Source organism: Rhinatrema bivittatum, chromosome 5, assembly GCF_901001135.1.
Source record: "Rhinatrema bivittatum chromosome 5, aRhiBiv1.1, whole genome shotgun sequence".
Classification (NCBI taxonomy): domain Eukaryota; kingdom Metazoa; phylum Chordata; class Amphibia; order Gymnophiona; family Rhinatrematidae; genus Rhinatrema; species Rhinatrema bivittatum.
Genome location: NC_042619.1, coordinates 40,642,637 through 40,662,096, shown reverse-complemented (window position 1 = coordinate 40,662,096; position 19,460 = coordinate 40,642,637). Strand labels below are relative to the sequence as shown.

At 47.2% G+C, this 19,460-nt stretch overlaps 1 protein-coding gene across 2 annotated transcripts in view; it reads right to left on the bottom strand.

The window, feature by feature from the left end:
- CCDC83 (coiled-coil domain containing 83) overlaps nt 1–19,460 on the bottom strand; it is a 249,182-nt gene that overhangs the window by 58,886 nt on the left and 170,836 nt on the right. For both annotated transcript variants that reach the window (XM_029602260.1, XM_029602259.1), the window contains exons 9-10: nt 11,477–11,559; nt 22–200 (exon numbers count right to left, since the gene is read on the bottom strand). In XM_029602260.1, coding sequence (XP_029458120.1) covers nt 22–200; nt 11,477–11,559 — 262 coding nt within the window. The remainder of the gene's footprint in view (nt 1–21; nt 201–11,476; nt 11,560–19,460) is intronic.

Here is a 19,460-nt window from a genome sequence, read left to right as displayed (position 1 = left end):
AGATGGTTGTAAATATTTTACCTGTAAATCTTTTCCATCCCCATACAAGACATCGGTGAGATCCTGAGACAGTGACTCTAGCAGATTGGTCTTCAGTTCCTCTTTCTTTGACGGTTGCTGTGCATCAAAAGACAAAACTTTCTCCTGTGCAGCAATAAGTATGGGACTTTTTGGTTTTGCATGTTTAATATCTATAGTTTCTGGGAAGAATGACATTAGAAACAGGTTGTAAATGCATTAGGGACAGAAAATGAGCAGCAAAATGCAAGGCAAGTAAATGACAGCATGCAGATGACATGTCAATAGCTCCCATTTCCTGGAAAGGCCTGCCCAGGGGTTTCCATGCCAGGGGAAAAATGAGGCCCCAAGAGGAGGACATAAATGAAGGTTCCTTCTCAAAAAAGCTGTCACATTTCCTGAAACAAATACATACAAATTTATGGCAAGTAGGATGAACGCCTTCTGTCTTTTGAAGGCCTCCATCTACCTATGGGATTGGCCATAAGAATGTTACAGCACAATTCAGCACTAAGCAATGAACACTGCACTACAACTTGCACCCCTTTCATATAGATTAATACACAGCACCCGCTTTCACAGGTGTAGATGGCATTGAAAACCACATAGGGCATAGCCTAAAAACTCAGCTGCACTTTGTTTTAGAATGGGTTCCACAATAGTTTATCCTCTTACACTGAAGAGAAAGAGGGTGGGATTTTTTTCTTTACTGTTGGCAGAGAGGGTATATTTTTTTTGTTTGTTTTGGTTGGGTTTTTTTTATTTAATAAGAGCAACTTTTTTTTTTTTTTTTTTTTTTAGAAAAAATGTTCTTAAACTGACTAGGGCTGGCCCATGAGAATAAAAACTAGGGGGGGCCGATGTAATACAGTGCGCTCAGTCAAGCGCACTGTATAACCTGCACTCCTACGTGGGTTAAATAGGCGCTAATCCACCCCCTAGTGCAACAGGGGTATTAGCACCTATTTAACCCACGTCGGATGCGGAGTGAATGAGATAGCGCTCATCACATGCAAATGCATGTGAAAGAGGCTATTACTCATTCACTCCACATGCAAAAAAATAAATGTGTGTCTCAGATGCACATTTATCACTTAGCTATTAACGCCTGCCGCAGGAGTTAATAGCTGAGCGCAGGCAAATGAAGTACAGAAAAGCAGAAAAAACTGTTTTTCTGTACTTCTTTTCTTAAGTAAAAAATAAAAAATAACTCTGCAGACCGCCGAGTTATGAAGACCGTCACTGGTAAACTCGGCATTTCCTGGCGTGTAGCCTGATGGACTCAGAACGAATGGGTATAGTATGCTCGTGCTAGCAGTTGGAGACAGATCTGACGTCAGCACGGGTATATATACCCCCACAGGAAGTGTAACAACTTAGTAATTTCCGTCTCCAAAGCAGTTTGGAGAGCCTGCACGCTCATGGAGCGTGTTTTCCAAATCTACTTTCTATTTTCTACTTTCTTTTCACCAAGACTTCTACAGCATCGAGCCCCGCACTCCTGCGGTGATACCCTAAGGTCCCTCCCCCAGAAGAGTTTCCCGGGGTGATTTCCGTGATCCCCCGGAGGTGTAAGTCCTCGGTCCGGTGGCCGAATCGCGGCAGGGACATAGCCCCCGGGCGAGGTTCGGGTGAGGCATACGAGGCACCTCGGTCTCGGCGTGGACGAGGCAGCGGGTGCATATCCTCAAACGCGGCGGTGAAGGTACTTGCCCTCTCCTCCCGCAGCCGGAGACCGCCCGGGTTCCAGCCGGGAAGCACCGAGGATCAGGTAAGGCGTACATCTATTACTTTTGGTCTCCGAGGACTCGAGGATCGGTGGCGTGGCACGCCGTGGAGGGCGCCATTATTGTGGCCTTGTTCAGGTATTGTGCGCCCGAGATAGGCGCATGTCTCTGACTGAGCGCATATTCTCTTTCTCATTGTGCGTATATTGCATACCATTGTGCGTGTATTGCTACCCACTTATTGCTGAGCACATACGGTATAACATTGAGCGTGTATTGCTAACCGCTTATTGCTGAGAGCATATTGAATACAATTGAGTGTGTATTGCTAACCGCATATTGCTAAGAGCATATTGCATACACTTGAGCGTGTTTTCCTGACCGCATATTGCTGAACGCATCGGGCATATCATTGAGCGTATACTGTTGTATTAAGCGCATAGTGCTGCCACATATTATGCTTGTGCGCCTGTTGTATTTAAGCGCATACGGCTGCCGCATATGATTACTATTGTGCGCCTGTTGTATTAAGCTCATACTGCTGCCGCATATTGTGCGCCTGTTGTATTTAAAGCGCATACCGCGGCCGCATATTATTATTATTGTGCGCCTGTTGTATTAAGCACATGTTGCTGCCGCATATTATTATTATTATTGTGCGCCTGTTGTATTAAGCGCATATTGCTGCCGCATATTATTATTATGCGCCTGTTCTATTCCGCGCATACTTTTCAATGGAACAGAACGCCTCAGCGTCTTCAGCGGGGGCGCCGCCTGCCTCCGGCATTAAAGCCCTCGGCCTCTGCTCTGCATGCCAGCTTCGAGCCACGCACAGTGAAGAGCCAGACTCCTTATGGGCCCAATGTGAGGAGGCCGTGGGACCCTCGGGCCGGGCCCAGTCTCAGCCACGATTTGCGGACAGTTCCCCAGGGGCTACCCCGGATTTAGTGGGCAGTCTTGACCAATCAGGAATCCCGGGGGATCTTGTACCCCGGCGATTAGAGGCTGCTTCAATTTCCTGGGTGGATCTCTTTAAGGGGATTCATGCCTTTGTGCAGATGCAAACGGCTTCTGCGGTTCCTGCTGTCCCTGTTGTTCCTGCTGTTTCTGCGGTGGCTGTGACTGTGGCGGCTGCTGCGGCTGCCGCTGCGGTAGCAGCTCCTGCGGATCCTGCTCCTGGACCCTCACGTCCTTATCGTGAGCGGGACCCTCCCGCCGCTGGACAGTCCAGATCAGTCGGACCAGGAGGTTTCACCGGATGACTCCGACCTCCCAGACGAGGGGGACCTTCCCCCTGGGATTGAGCCATATAGAACCATGAGGCGGTTCTTCCCTAAGGAGGATCTCTCGGACCTGGTGTCTCAGTGTCTGGCGGAGTTGGATATTGCAGGTCCCAGCGCTACAGTACCCTCTGCGCAGAACCCCCTGCTGGAAGGTCTTCGTCCTACAGCCCGCCATTTTCCATTCTTGCAAGCAGCACAATAACTGATAGATTTAGAATGGGCTGCACCAGCGGCTGCATTCAAAGGGGGTCGGGCCCTGACGGGCATGTACCCACTGGCACCGGCTATACAGGAGCTGCTGGCGTGCCCTCAGGTGGACGCCTTGATTAGCGCTGTGGTCAAGCGCACTACCATTCCTGTTGAAGGGGGGGCGGCCCTCAAAGAGCCTCATGACCGGCCCTTGGACGCCATTCTGAAACAGACTTTTGAGGTGGCAGCTCTATCTTTGCGGATTGCAACCTGCTGCACAGTGGTGACGCGTTCCTGTTTGTCACAGGTTAGGAACAACGCTCCAGCAGCAGACATGGAGTCAGCTCTCTCGTTCCTCACGGATGCTGCATCAGACCTAGTCCGGATCTCATCCTCCGTAGCCGCCAGGAGGCAGCTCTGGATCCGGAAATGGTCAGCTGATGCGCCTTCAAAGACACGCCTTACCAGAATGCCCTTTAGGGGTTCTTTCCTGTTTGGCAGCGACCTTGATAGACTGGCCAGCACATGGGGCGCTTCTCCAGTACCTCGACTGCCGGAAGATCGGTTCAGGAGGAACCAGCGTGCCTTTCCAAGGCCCTCCAGGGGTAGAAGCTCCCAGCGCTTCGTTCCCTACAGGAGTCACTACCAGGCACCTCGTCCTCAGGCCCGGAATCAGTCCTTTCGGACTAAGCAGCGCAAGAGGGGAGCAGGCCCGGGCTCAGGGCCTGGCCGCGCCTCACAATGAGAATCCGCCGATCCATCTGGGGGACGGAGCCATAGGGGGCAGGTTAACCCTCTTCTACCCCAGATGGGTCGAGATTACGTCGGACCAGTGGGTCCTCGCCATTATCCGAGAGGGCTATTATCTGGACTTTCATCACCTCCCTCCGGACAAGTTTGTGGAATCTTCCTGTCCCACACACAAGAAGGCGGCATTGGAAGCTACCCTGGCGAGGCTCCTGTCCTTGAAAGCCATCATCCCAGTACCTGCATGGGAAGTGAATTCTGGACACTATTCCATTTATTTCATGGTACCCAAGAAAGGGGGAATCTTTCGGCCTGTACTGGACCTCAAGTCAGTCAATCAATACTTAAGGGTCCCGAGGTTTCGTATGGAAACTCTGCGCTCCGTCAAGACCGCAGTACAGCCAGGGGAATTCCTCACGGCATTAGACTTGTCGGAAGCCTACCTGCATATCCCGATCCATCCGGATCATCAGCGCTACCTACGCTTCAAGGTTCTAGGACGCCACTTCCAATTCCGGGCTCTGCCCTTCGGGTTGGCCACATCACCGCGGACCTTCACCAAGGTGGTCGTAGTGGTAGCAGCGGCACTCAGACGGGAAGGAATTCTGGTCCATCCCTACCTAGACGACTGGCTGATCAGGGCGAAATCTCGAGAGGAGAGCCATCGGATAACCGACAGAGTGATCGCCCTTCTGGAAAGCTTGGGCTGGGTAATCAACCTCAGCAAGAGTTGCCTACAGCCTTCCCAGTCCCTGGAATTACCTGGGAGTACAGTTCAACACCCAGGCGGACACAGTCAGTCTCACTGCCAAGAGAAGGTTGAAACTTCAGACGCGTATCCAGTACTTGATGGGAGCCAGTCGGCCAATAGCTTGGGATTATCTGCAGGTTCTCGGTCTCATGGCATCCACCCTGGAGGTGGTACCTTGGGCAAGGGCCCATATGAGACCTCTACAACTCTCCCTGCTCTCTCGCTGGAGCCCCCATCTACGGAACTATTCCACGCACCTACCTCTGCCGGCCAGAGTATGGACCCAGTTACGGTGGTGGTTGCAGTCCAACCACCTGAGCAGGGGGTCGAAGATGTCCTCCCACACGTGGACTCTGCTCACCACAGATGCCAGCCTGAGCGGCTGGGGTGCACACTGTGAAGGACTTGCCGCACAAGGGCGGTGGAACAGAGAAGAGTCAGCGTGGAACATCAACCGTCTAAAGGCTCGGGCAGTCCAATTGGCATGCCTTCGATTTACTCACAGACTGAAGAACAGAGCGGTCAGAGTGATGTCCGACAACGCCACCACGGTGGCATACATCAACCGTCAGGGCGGAACCAGAAGCCGACAAGTATCTCTGGAGATCGCCCCACTGATGGCTTGGGCAGAGGCGAATCTTCGGGACATCTCCGCCGTCCACATTGCCGAGAAGGACAACACCACGGCAGACTTCCTCAGCAGAGAACGCCTAAATCCAGGAGAGGGGCAGCTGTCACCCACAGTCTTCCAGATGATTGTGGATCACTGGGGGATTCCGGACATGGATTTACTGGCGGACAAGTCCAATGCTCAAGTACCCAGATACTTCAGCCGCAAGCGCGACCCGTTCTCACACGGAATCGATGCCCTGGTTCAGCCATGGCCTCCAGGGACTCTGCTATACGCCTTTCCTCTGTGGCCTCTGCTGGGCGCCATCATTCACAAGATTCAGCAACACCGGGGCCTAGTTCTTCTAGTGGCACCAGATTGGCCAAGAAGACCCTGGTATGCGGACATGAGAAGACTACTGGCAGGGGAGCCTCTTCCCCTGCCTCCTCTCCGGAACCTAAGTCAAGGTCCCATCCTTCACGAGGATCCAGCTCAATTCTCTCTTACGGTCTGGCCATTGAGAGGGCTAGACTGAAGAAAAGAGGTTACTCGGAGCCCGTGATTGATACACTCCTCCGAGCTCGCAAGTTTTCCACATCCCTCACCTACGTAAGGATCTGGAGAGTATTTGAAGCATGGTGCAACACTCATGGCACCAATCCACATACGACTACAATCCCTATTGTGTTGGATTTCCTGCAAGATGGACTTCAGAAGGGTCTCTCCCTCAGCTCCATCAAGGTTCAGGTGGCTGCGCTGTCTTGCTATGGTCCCAGGAGGGATGGCAAGACCATTGCCAAGCACCCAGATGTTTCTCGCTTCCTGAAAGGAGTCAAGCATATTCGTCCGCCACTGAAGTGGCATGTGCCCTTATGGAACCTCAACCTTGTTTTGGATTTCCTCGTGGGATCCACCTTCAGACCCCTTCGGGGCCTGTGTCTCCGTTCTTTAACATTGAAGATGGTGTTCTTGCTGCCTGTCTGTTCAGCACGCCGCGTCTCAGAGCTACAAGCACTGTCCTGCCGTGATCCCTTTCTCAGAATCACTCCTGAGGCTATCCATCTTCGCACGGTTCCCTCCTTTCTACCGAAAGTGGTTTCACAGTTTCATCTTAACCAAACCATATCCTTGCCTACCACGGCAGGTTTGAAGAAATCTGAAGAAGGGCGTTTACTACGCCATCTCGACATCGGCAGATTGCTGCCCAGATATCTGGAAGTGACACAAGAAGTACGAAAGACGGACCATCTGTTCGTCCTGCACAGCGGGAAGAAACAAGGTGAAGCGGCCTCGCGGCCCACCATTGCCTGCTGGATTAAAGAAGTTATCAGAGCAGCTTACATGGAGGCTGGGAAGTCTCCGCCTCTACAAGTCAAGGCTCATTCTACCAGAGCACAAGCGGCATCCTGGGCGGAATCCAGGATGCTGTCGCCTGCAGAAATATGTAAAGCAGCGACATGGTCCTCTCTCCATACCTTCTCCAGGTTCTACCGTCTGGATGTCCAGGCCAGGGAGGACTCCGCATTTGTGAGGGTGGTACTACATGGTCCTCAGGCAGCCTCCCGCCCAGGCTGGGAATAAAGCTTTTGTACATCCCATTCGTTCTGAGTCCATCTGGCTACACGCCAGGAAATGTTGAGATTACTTACCTGATAATCTCCTTTTCCTTAGTGTAGACAGATGGACTCAGATCCCGCCCTGCTGCCTGTGTACATGGGTTTCACCGATTCAAGGTAAGCCATGTCATTTGTTTACATAAAAGCGTACATTCTACCAGGTGTCAACGCCTTCCGGTTGTGACTGCTGGCGGTCTCCAGCTACGATCAATCGGTCAGGGGAATCCTGTTTCACTATTTCACTGAGCATCAGTACACACATCCATAACAGTTTTTGCAAGGAAGACTACTAAGTTGCTACGCTTCCTGTGGGGGTATATATACCCGTGCTGACGTCAGATCCGTCTCCAACTGCTAGCACGAGCATACTATACCCATTCGTTCTGAGTCAATCTGTCTACACTAAGGAAAAGGAGATTATCAGTAAGGAAAATGGCCGCTTACAAACTCGGCACCTGCTTTCCGCGCTTTATATTGCATCGGCCCCTAGATGGGGAGGGAGTACATCTCCCTCCCCCCCCACCAAATCACCTGCTCTTTCACTTTTTGGAAAAACCCCCCCCCCCCCACCCATCCTTGCTCATCAGCACTGCAACCGGTCCACATCATTTAAAGAAAGCAGCTAGCCAGTCCCTGGCATATATAAATGGTTGAGGAACACTCATCTAAAACACAGGCAAAGCAGCAGCAATGTACCTGGTGTACATGCACCACCAATCGAAAATAACTGAGGGCCATGCACCACAAATTTATCAGTAAGAAAGTTGGGGCTCTAGGCCAAAAGGACCGAGTTACCCACATCAGAATGCTCCATGTCTCAGAGACTGCCGGGGGAACCCTGCCCATCCAAATCCTTCCTTTCTGCTGCTGCTGCTGTGCGTGGCTGGCCTGCCAGGGAGAAGAAATATGCCTGCCAGCAGGCCTTTGGCATGGAAAGGATGGGTGAAGGAGCACCCCTCCTAAAATCTACTTGCCGCCTCTGTTTCAACCCATTGCCAAATGCTGCTTGGCTCTTTCTTGCTGGCCATAATGGTGACACTTAGTGGCTGAAGTTAGAGCCTATGGATGTCAGGTTCCAGAAGATCCACAGCACCCAGCCAAGGACTGTTGCTGCAATGTCTGGACTATGCAAATTTGGAGGAAATATAATGAGGGGAAAAATCCCTGGGTAACTGCAAATGAAGGCTTATGATACTACATCACAGCCCTGGTGATACAGCACAGACACTTTCCAATATCCTTATGACAAAGCAAAGGAGTAGGAAGAACACCCCTAACATCTCTTAACGAAAGAGAAGGAATAACGGCTTCTGAAAGCCACAGGATCTCTCCAAGAAGAGTGAACAAATATTAACTTTTTCTTGTGAATCCTGAAGGTTTCCTTCTATGGACAGGCAAAATCTGGCACTGAATTTCCGGGCAGGTCCTGATCTAGCCAGGATTCAAGGAAAGGACATCAACAGCAGGATGTTAGTCCTCACACATGGGTGACATCATCGGATGGAGCCCGGAATGGAACTTTGATCTCAAAGAATCTAGAACTTTCAGCATGCCCTACTGAGCATGTGCAGCTGTAGTTATCACCCTGCCCCCTAGGCAGAGTCCCTCAGTCTCTTTATTTCCTGTGGAGCCATGTGGTTACGGAAGCCACGTGTTCATGGTATTCAGCTTTGCTCTCTTCTCTCAGATTTTCTAAGTGATTTTTTTCTAGAGCTGTGTCCTCTCCTTGCTCTGTCTGGTTTTTCTCTTTTTCCATGGTGCTGATAGGACTGACTTATGCAGTCCGTCTGTGATCCATGTAGGCCGTTGAGCCTGGGGACTCACCTGAGTTTTACCCGGGCTGGAGTTCCATGGTGGTTTACCGATCAATTGGCATCAATGGATTCAGATGGTGGAAAGATAGAGGACTATATACCGTTCCTGTGTGGGGGAGAGCTCATCCTCCCCACATCTCAAGGAACTAGTCTCCATGGGCGGGAGACCTGGATGACTTTGCCTGCCCTCCTACTTGCCAGCCTTGCCAATGCAGTCTCTCTGGGAGAGAGGGCTGGCGGAGCCTGGGCTTGCAGCTTGCTGCCACACCTTACTGCCATGCCCATGAACGGTTGCCCATGCACAGCTGTGACCAGCACTCTGTTCGTCCAACACATCGATGTCAGGACTGCGTCGGGGGCCAGCCCCATCTTTGGGGTACCATGGTCACCCTTGACGTTGTCGAGTTCCAGGGTCACCCTCGCTGCCATTGAGGTGTGTAACCGCCCACGATGCCTTAGTGGCCTCCTGTGCCATCGGCATGGGTGGAACTGAAGTCTCAATGCATCGGCTTGGACATCGAGGGGGCAGTGTACAGCGCATGTCGACCCTCGACATGCCACTGATGCCTTGAGGCTGCACTGCCATAGATATGACGATGCAATTGGTGCCTGTGGTACCTTCAGTGCCACGGTGCCCTCAACGCGAGGCACAAGGCAGCAGCACATTTTCTGGTGTTTCCAACTTAAGTGCTCATCCTATGCCACCAGTTGAAAATGGGGGGGGGGGGGGGGAGACAAAAAACTCCCCAAACCTCTGCGGTGTGAATAAGGGGCACAGTCAAGAGCGACACAATGTGATTTGGCAAAATATGTGCCCCGTAAACTGTTGTTCCAACATCAGAGGATGCCTGCCGTGTTTGCTTGTTTTGGGGTTCAGAACCTAATCTTTCTCAAGTGCCAACACAAGCCATGAGGGCGAGTGACCACTGCAGAGGTTAACTAAGCAATTTAATAGTCTCTCCTTAACAGACAACGAGCCCATGATGGATGTGGCTCAGCAGCACCCCAGCCAATGTTTTCTCTGAGAAAGAAAGGAGTTTTCTGGGTACGATGTACCATCTCCCATGCAAATTTCATCCTTGCTGGAGGAAAGAAATGAAAGGAGGATATGAAAGACTTCAGTACACTACAAGAAATTAAATTTCAAGGACAAGGAGGGAGGAGGTTTCAGAGAAAATAGTTACTGAGAGGGTGGTAGACACCTGGAATAACCTACCTACCGGCACAGCTAATGAAAACCAGTACTGTGACGGACAAATTTAGAGGACGGTAGTGGGAACAGGATTGGAAAGTTTCCATATTGCAAACACTCCACCCTTAACTCCCTCAAAAGCAAAGACAAAGGGAGATATGAAGGAAGCATAACCCAGCAAGAGCCAGGACACAGGGTAGCCAGGTTGGAGCTAGCAGGCTACAAGCTCCCAAAAAGCAATTGGGTTAGTGGCGGCAGGTTGGAGGAGGCCACGTAAAGTCCATCAGGGCCACACGGACCTAGGCAGCCAGATGTTCTGAGAATAGCCTCACTAGTTTGCCTATGTAAATTATGACAAGGCTTAGTGATAAAACAAGGGGAGAGGACAAGGGCTGAGTGCTGGATTAAGTATGGAAACTTGTTTGCTTATCTATCCTGGATGGTGAAGAATCAGTGCGAAAGATGACAAAATCTGTCTTGGATAATAAGTGAAACCATAAAAAAAAGATTAACGGCAAATGCTAGAGGTTGAATGAGACGGAACAAATAAATATTTATCTTTTCATATAGCACAAGGACTAGGGGACACTATCTGGTAACAGCTTTAAAACACACTGAAGAAAGTATTCTTTTCTCTCAAAGCACAATTAAGCGGTGGAATTTGATGCTGGAGGATGCGATCAAGGCAACTAGTATAGCTGGGTTTAAAAAGGGATTTGGCAAGTTCCTGGAGGAAAAGTCCATAAACAAGTATTAGCCAGGTAGACTAGGGAAAGCCACCACTTATCCCTGGGAATGGATCTAGTCTTTGGTATCTGCTGAGTACTTTCGAGTGCTCCAGACTGGATGCTGTCAGAGACAGGACGTTGGGCTTGATGGGGCCCCTGGTCTGATCCAGCACGGTCGTTCTTATGTTATGATATTCTGCAAGTGGTCAAGTTTCCATGCTTGGCAGTTGGGATATGTCCTCGCAGTGTGGACTGGATAACTGGACGGGTCAATAAATCTTTATCTGCCATCATGTACTATGGAGACAATATTCAAAGCCAAGTCCACGGGTAAAACAGTGCTTTACCCATGCAAATGGGCTTTTTGAAATTTGCCCATCCCATAAAGTGGGGATTGAAACAATGCGTGTATTTTTGCGTTTTCAGAAATATACATCTTGTTTTACTCAATAACTAAACTAAAAGTAGATGTATAGTGATGTGGATACTTTTTCTTCAGCAACTGGTGCAAAGATTATGGGTAAAAAGTATTTATCAAGTCTGGGCAGTTTGAATATTGCTCTCTGTGTTGCAACATTTCTCAGTAAAAACATAGGGTAAGATGACGCACCAGGAGGTAGCTTGCTCAAGGTTTAAGAGAATCAGTGGTAAAAAGTACATAAATTCGTATCCTAAACTCTTCCTTGCCTTGTGTTTTAATAACCTCACCACTGGACCTTATTGGCTACTTTACATAATTCTGCCCTGGGAAGCGTAATACATTTTGTTGCATATAAATGGATGTAATACCTGAAGACTTACCATATTCCAGGCTTTGTAAATCTTTTTCAAGTAATTTGTCCTTTGGGATTTTCAGGCAAGCTGCCTGAGTAAGAAATAAATGCCTAAAATAAAAAAAAAAAAAATGTCATCAAGTGGAAAAACAAACTGGACAAGTGCAAGGTGATGCATAAAGGGAAAAATAACCCATGCTATAGTTACACGATGTTAGGTTCCATATTAGGAGCTACCACCCAGGAAAGAGATCTAGGCATCATAGTGGATAACACATTGAAATCGTTTGCTCGGTGTGCTGTGGTGATCAAAAAAGCAAACAATGTTAGGAATTATTATAAAGGGAATGGTGAATAAAAGGGAAAATGTCATAATGCCTCTGTATCGCTCCATGGCGAGACCGCACCTTGAAAACTGTGTACAATTCGGGTCGCCGCATCTCAAAAAAGATATAATTGCATCGGAGAAAGTATAGAGAAGGGCAACCAAAATCATAAAGGGGATGGAACGGCTTCCCTATGAGGAAAGGCTAAAGAGCTTAGGGCTGTTCAGCTTGGAGAAGAGATGGCTGTCGGGGGATATGATAGAGGTCCACAAAATCATGAAAGAACTTGAACAGGTTAAGGTAAATTGGTTAATTACTTGCTCAGATAATAGGATGACTAGGGGGAACTCCATGAAGTTAACAAGTAGTTCATTTAAAATAAATCAAAGAAAATTCTTTTTCACTCAGCACATAGTTAATCTCTAGAATTCATTGCCAGAGGATGTGGTTACAACAATTAGTGTAACTGCGGTTAAAAAAGGTTTGGATAAGTTCCTAGAGGAAAAATCCATAAACTGCTGTTAATAAGAAAAAATAGTTTGAGATCTATTTAATGTTCGGGTACTTGCCAGGTTCTTGTGGCCTGGTTTGGCCTCTGTCGGAAACAGGATGCTGGGCTTGATGGACCCTTGGTCTGACCCAGTATGGCATGTTCTTATGTTCTTAGAAAAGCCTAAGGGGCTAATAATAAAAAAATCCAGAAGAACCACCTTTATCTTGCTAAACGAAAATCTCTCTCCCTTCTAAGCCTCTAAATCTAGGTGACTACAAAGTGGATTGGGTCAGGATGACGTAGTAAATTAAGTGTGTAGCACTGATTTTCAGGGCTAAGAGTCTTACATGCCTAAATGTAGATGCTTCTGTTTAAGGCACTTAACAGTAGGTGAATTTTCAGCTCCAAAAACTGGAGTGCCTAGGTCAGGCACGTAGCCTGCTTTGAATACTGGCCCCCATAATGTTTAAAAATATATCCTATGTTTAACTGGATGTCTAAACAATGCAGCCTTTTCAATGCAGAATGAGGTGACCAAACAGCTTACTGCATAAAACAAAATTGCCTTTGTTATCGCCAAGACTGCACTTTAAGTTTTACCCAAGGCCTCAGCTCATTTCAGAAACCTAAACTGCAGTAACTAGAGCTGAGAAGAAGCCAAGGGCCCTGCTAGGCTGGATTGTTAATTACCTCTTGCTTACATAGGAAGGTCCTGGATTATGGACCAAAACATTAGAGAACACTACAAAACTACAGAGACCAAAATAATGCAGCAGTCCAACAATTTTCACTGAAAAAGAAGTTGAAAAACAAAGACTCATGACATAAAATGTCAGGGGAGGAACTCAGAAGTACAAAGACTTCACAAAAAGCATGGTGAATGCACAGAACATCTTCCTGATGGAAGAAGTCATGAAAAATAACAACAGAATGCCAAAAGGGACTAATGTCAAAGATAAAGCAGGGTTTATAGCAATGTAACAGGAAACAGAATGGGCACACAGATGGGCTTTCCAGTCATTACCTGCTGTCATGTTCGGTTTCTTCATTTCTAGCCATTTTTTCTAATGAAGAGCAAAAGACAATGGAACATAAGAAATTGCCATGCTGGGTCAGACCAAGGGACCATCAAGCCCAGCATCCTGTGTCCAACAGAGGCCAAACCAGGCCACAAGAACCTGTCCATTACCTGCTATTAAGTTCACTTAGAGAATAGCCACTGCCATTAGCAATGGTAACATGGAATAGACTTAGTTTTTGGGTACTTGCCAGGTTCTTATGGCCTGGATTGGCCACTGTTGGAAACAGGATGCTGGGCTTGATGGACCCTTGGTCTGACCCAGTATGGCATTTTCTTATGTTCTTATGTTCTTACCCAAACACTAAGAAATCCCATGCTACTGATGCAATTAATAGCAGTGGCTATTCCCTAAGTAAACTTGATTAATAACCGTTAATGGACTTCTCCTCCAAGAATTTATCCAAACCTTTTTTGAACCCAGCTACACTAACTGCTCTAACCACATCTTCTGGCAACAAATTCCAGAGCTTTATTGTGAGTTGAGTGAAAAAGAATTTTCTTCGATTAGTCTTAAATGTGCAACTTGCTAACTTCACGGAATGCCCCCTAGTCCTTCTATTATTCGAAAGTGTAAATAACCGAGTCACATCTACTCATTCAAGACCTCTCATGATCTTAAAGACCTCTATCATATGGAGATGATCCTGTTACATTACTCATTAACATTTCAATATTCTGCCTAGCATTCGTTTTCAGGACAGAAGACCACAAGTCCCATGGATCTGGCTGTAACTGATTAGGTAGGGTACAGTCACAGAACACAAGACTCAGTAGGGCTGTGCAGGACATGCCAAAGAGTTCAACTGGCACACTTCAGTCTGATAAGCCTAATCGTTCATTTTGATTTGAAGACGCTCTACTGCTGTCTCTACCTGATTTAAGCAAGTTCGATATGTTGAAACACGTGGATAAGCATTTTCCTCAAGACGTTCATAGCTATGGAATGCATTACCTTGTTATCTGAGATTATTACAAGATATGAAAAACTTTTGTAAAAGATTCTCTCTTCACAGAAGCATTCTCAGTTTAACTGTTAGTATGGATTGAATTTAAACTATTTTTAATCTTAATTTATGAAGACTAGTATTTGTACATTTTGCTTTTTGTTTATTTATATATTTAAATTGATTTTAATGTTTAATTGTATACCACTTAGTTCAATTTTGTTGGTGGTTTATGAGTTTTATAATAAAAAACATTGGGGGGGGGTGGGGGAAGAAAGGGCTCCCTTATCTGCACACATAAGGGGCCGATTTTCAAATTGCCCACATAGTTGCAAAGTCCATGGGTAATATTTTTTGTTTTTTTACCTCTGTCTGTGCACCAGTTTTCAAAGGAAAAACATAGGCAATTTTGAAAGGAAAAGTACACATAAGGAAAAACTGCTCGAAGAGATTTGCACTTCGGATACCTTTTCCGACCAAAACTATCTGCATGATTTCAAAAATCCAAAACTCTGCAAGTACTTTTCCCCCTTGCCCTGTAGCCTCCACTACAATGCGGGTATAAGCACGGGCCTAAGGGACCTGTGCACGTATTTTCACCTGCATATAGGGAGGGAAATTTTCGGACAGGCAACTTCCACAGGTAAAGTGCTTTTTACTCATGGAAACAGCTTTGAAAAATTACCCTCAGTTTTAAATTCCACCCCCTTCCCCCAAAATAGTGATTTACTTTTTTTTTTTTTTTTTTATAAATATGTTTCATTCCAAAATTGAAATATGCTTCATGTTGGGTAGGGTTGCTCGCACATTAGGAATGTGTGACTGGTACTCTAGCAGTTGCCAGGTTGACTGTTACTAGAAACCTTTGATAGCACTCACCAGTACAGCAAAACCACAGTCACAACACATAAGGATGAACTAAAAACAAAGGACCATGATGCCAAAAAAAATGCTAAAATATGAGGAGGGAAATAACGGGGTGAAAAGGTCAGCCAGCCATAAACCAGACTAAGGAAAGGCAAAAGGGAACCAAGAAACAGGAAACTTACGGGCCGATACAGTAAAAACGCGGGAGAGCAGGCGAGCGCCTGCTCTCCTGTGCGCGCAATACAGTAAATAAATTTATTTAAATTAGGCCCGGCGGTAAAAAGAGGCGCTAGGGACACTAGCACGTCCCTAGCGCCTCTTTTCGGACAGGAGCGTCTGCTGTCAGCGGGTTTGACAGCCGACGCTCAATTTTGCCAGCGTCTGTTCTCGAGCCCGCGGACAGCCACGAGTTTGGAAACCGTACGCCGGCAAAATTGAGCGACCGGTTTTCAAGCCGCGGTCCTATTTCAAATTTTTTTTTTTTACTTTTTTAAACTTTCGGGACCTCTGACTTAATATCGCCATGATATTAAGTCGGAGGGTGCACAGAAAAGCAGTTTTTACTGCTTTTCTGGGCACTTTCCCAGTGCCCGGAGAAATTAGCGCCTACCGTTTGTAGGCGCTAATTTCTGAAAGTAAAATGTGTGGCTTGGCTGCACATTTAACTCACTGAATCACGTGGGAATACCTAATAGGGCCATCGACATGCATTTGCATGTTACGGGCGCTATTAGGTTTGGGGGGGGGGGGGGTTGGACTCGCGTTTTGGACGCGCTATTACCCCTTACTGAATAAGGGGTAAAGCTAGCACGTCCAAAACGTGAGTCCAAATGCCGGCTCTACTGTATCGGCCTGACAGTATTTTGAGAAAGAAGAGTATAGTAAACATTCATTCCCTGTATACAGGAGCTTGAATTCCCCTTCCAACGCAACGCTGGCAACTAAAGGTCAATTAACAAGCTGCTGTATGTAGATCACGTGTTTTTACTGTCTAAAAATTTAGGGGTCAATGTCAAACGTACGTGGATACTTACAAAGCCTGCGGGTACTTTTGCCGCAGACTTTGCACCAGTTCTGAAATGGAAAGAATGCACACACCTTCCCTTTAAAAATGTCATAGGGGAAAAGTATATGCAAAGATTTACACCTGCTCTTTCTCCCAGAACAAGCAGGATGTTAGTCCTCACATATGGGTGACATCATCAGCATGGAGCCCTATCATAGAACACTTTTGTCAAAGTTTCTAGAAATTTGACTGGCCCCTACTAAGCACACCCAGCATTGCACTAACCCTGCATCCAGCAGGGGTCCCCCTTCAGTCTCTTTTTTTTTTCTGCGCAGCAGTTGCCTCGCGGTTTTCAGGAGCTCTGTGAGAATTTCCCACAACTTTTTCCTCACGGAATTTTCTTCAAAATTTTCAAAACGTTTTCCCCATCAACCGTTGACCGCCGCTAACGCTGGTAAGTTTTTTTTTTACCTCTTTCTTTGCGGTCGGTTCCCCACTGTGCTCCTGTCAGTGCCTAATGTCCACTGACTGCGCGCCGCGATTATTTTTCAAGAAATGGCGACCAGTTTTCGGAAGTGCCCCAAGTGTCCAAGGACTATGTCCATTACGGACCCTCATGACATCTGCATCTTATGCTTGGGGCCTTTCCACGACGTCCAACTGTGTACCAGTTGTGCCCAAATGACACCGAAAGGCCGCCGGGCCCGCTTTGAGAAAATGGAACACCTTTTCAAAACTAAGCACTTGTACCCCTCTACGCCGGCCAAAATTGCACTGAGCCGGAAGCCGTCGTCGTCAACTCCATCTCCATTGACGTCTCAGCATCGGGGATACCGGTGAACGGCCATCACTGGCATTGTCTCATTCAAAGGCGTCCACATCATCGTCCTTGGCGCCGGAGAAGGACCAGGCCGAGCACTGTGAAAAGCACCATCATCGACATCGACGAGACCCATCTTCTGGAATGGGCACCTGCAAACCATCGACATCGATGGAACCACCGACCAAAAAGTCCCGGGAAGAGGAGCCCCCATCCTCCTCTGGACCCAGGACACCGAGGTGTTCCCCACTTTTGGTGGACTGGAAATGTGTTCTCTGAGAATATCCTCTCAGCACAGCCCTTGTGCTAGTATGGATTGTTGCAGTAGTGGTTGCTGCCTTTCCTTTTCTCTGGGCTCAAATATGTCAGCTCCATAGTGCACCCAAGCTCTGCTGAACAGGAGACTCAACAGGGGCAGTACCAGCTTTTTCCTAGCAGAGGGAAGGGAGAGGAGGAAGGAGGCTGAGATGAGCTAAACCAGGGGTAGGCAACCCTGGTCCTCAAGTGCCACAAACTGGTGGAGTTTTCAGGATATTCACACTGAATATGCATAAGATTAGGTTGCACGCAATGGAGGCAGTACATGAGAATGCATCTCATGAATATTCAGTGTGGATATCTTAAGAATCCACTTGGCTTGGGACATTTAAGGACTGGAGTTGATTACCCTGAACTAGTTGCTCTCTTCCAGATCCCCTGTTCCTACCTTTCCTTTCCTATCTCCAAAGGCTGCCAGGAAGAGAAAGTGAGTTTTCTTATTGTAAACAAGGTTCTCTATAGATAGTAGAATTAATTAGCCATGACATGTAGGTGACACATCAGATGACACCAAACAGACCCATCTCTCTAACTCAATAAAGTTTTAACACTGACCATGCACAGGAATTCCTGCATGCACACTGCTTTGTGAGCCCCTTAGTCCTTTGCATAGCTTAGCTTTAGCTAAGGGAGGCAGGACTGTATTAAGCATGACTAATAAATCTTGCTGTCTATGGAGAACCCTGTTTACGTTAAATAAACTTGCTTTTTCATCGGCAAGTAGGGCTGAATTAGTCATGACACATGTGGAATCCCAAACTGAGGGTTGAGTAGTGGAGCACTTGATGAATAAACAATCAAGCTCCCCTATGAAAAACAGAAGATTGGGTGAACAGGCTGCGCAAGAGTGCTTGCCCAATGCTACTGTAACTTCTTGAGAAATTGTCCAGACAGTAGTGGGATGTAAAGATCTGTACAAATATCTAAGTTGCAGCTTTGCAGATGTCTTAAATGGAGATGAATCTTAGGTGAGCAGCTGACATGGCCATGGCTCTTACTTGATGAGCCTTTAAAGAGCCTGTAATCTGAAGGCTGGCCAATGCATAAGAATTTGTAATAAAGTTTGCAAGCCAGCTGAACAAAGTATGTTTGGAAACAGCCATGATCAGTCTGTTGAGATTGTAGGACATGAACAGTTGAGGAGCCAGACAAAGTGGTTGAGTTCTCCTAAGGTAATAGGCTAAGGCCCTCTTACATTTCTTTGTGTGCATGTGGTCTTGGAAAGAACATGGTCAAAACAATAGCTTGATTCAAATGAAAAGCAAAAACCACTTTAGGCAGAAATTTAGGGTCTGTGTAGAACACAATTCTGTTGTGAGAAAACTGCAGATATGGAGAGTAAGAAGCCAAAACAATAGCGAATTCCAGGTAAGAAGCTTCACAGATGATGTCTCCATTGGCTCATAGGAGGTTTCATCAGTTGTGCTAGGACAACCTTGGGATCCCATGTCACAAGAGATTTTGCGGCTGGAAGTTTTATATGCCACAAGCCCTTCATGAACTTTGATACTAAAAGATAAAGGAAGCTTGGTTTTCCTTTCTCTTGAGGGTGGTAAGCAGTGATAGCATTAAGATTCACTTTGACTGATGATGTACTGAGACCCAAAGAGGAAATGGAGAACAAGTACTGAAGCAAGTCCTTGGGAATACAGGTGGAAAAAATCCAGAAATCCCATCTGGCACCAGGCACTTATGGGGATGAAATCACAACATCCTCAACCTCCTTTGATAACGTCAGTGAGGACACCACTAAGTGCTCAGCATCCATGCTGGGAAGTTCAGGTGACATAGACGACCCACCTTCTGTGTTAACAGTGCTGGGCTGATTACTAGAGGAATTGGAGGGCAGACTGACAATCTGATGAGATAGGAGCACCACAACTTTCTGGACCATGCTGATGCTACGAGGATGAGTTGTGCCCAATCCTTAAGCACCTTCTGAAATGTCCTCGACACCAGCAGAAATGGAGGGAAATTATGCAGCAGAGCTGAATCCCACTGCAGCAGAAAAGTGTAGAAGCAGATCTGAATTTGCTTTGAACAATGGAGTAAACATTTTCGACTTTCCTGCTGCTTTCTGATGTGAACAAGTTGATCAGTAGACCCCACATGTTGAATAGCCTATTCGCCACTCCTTTGATACAGAGACCACTTGTG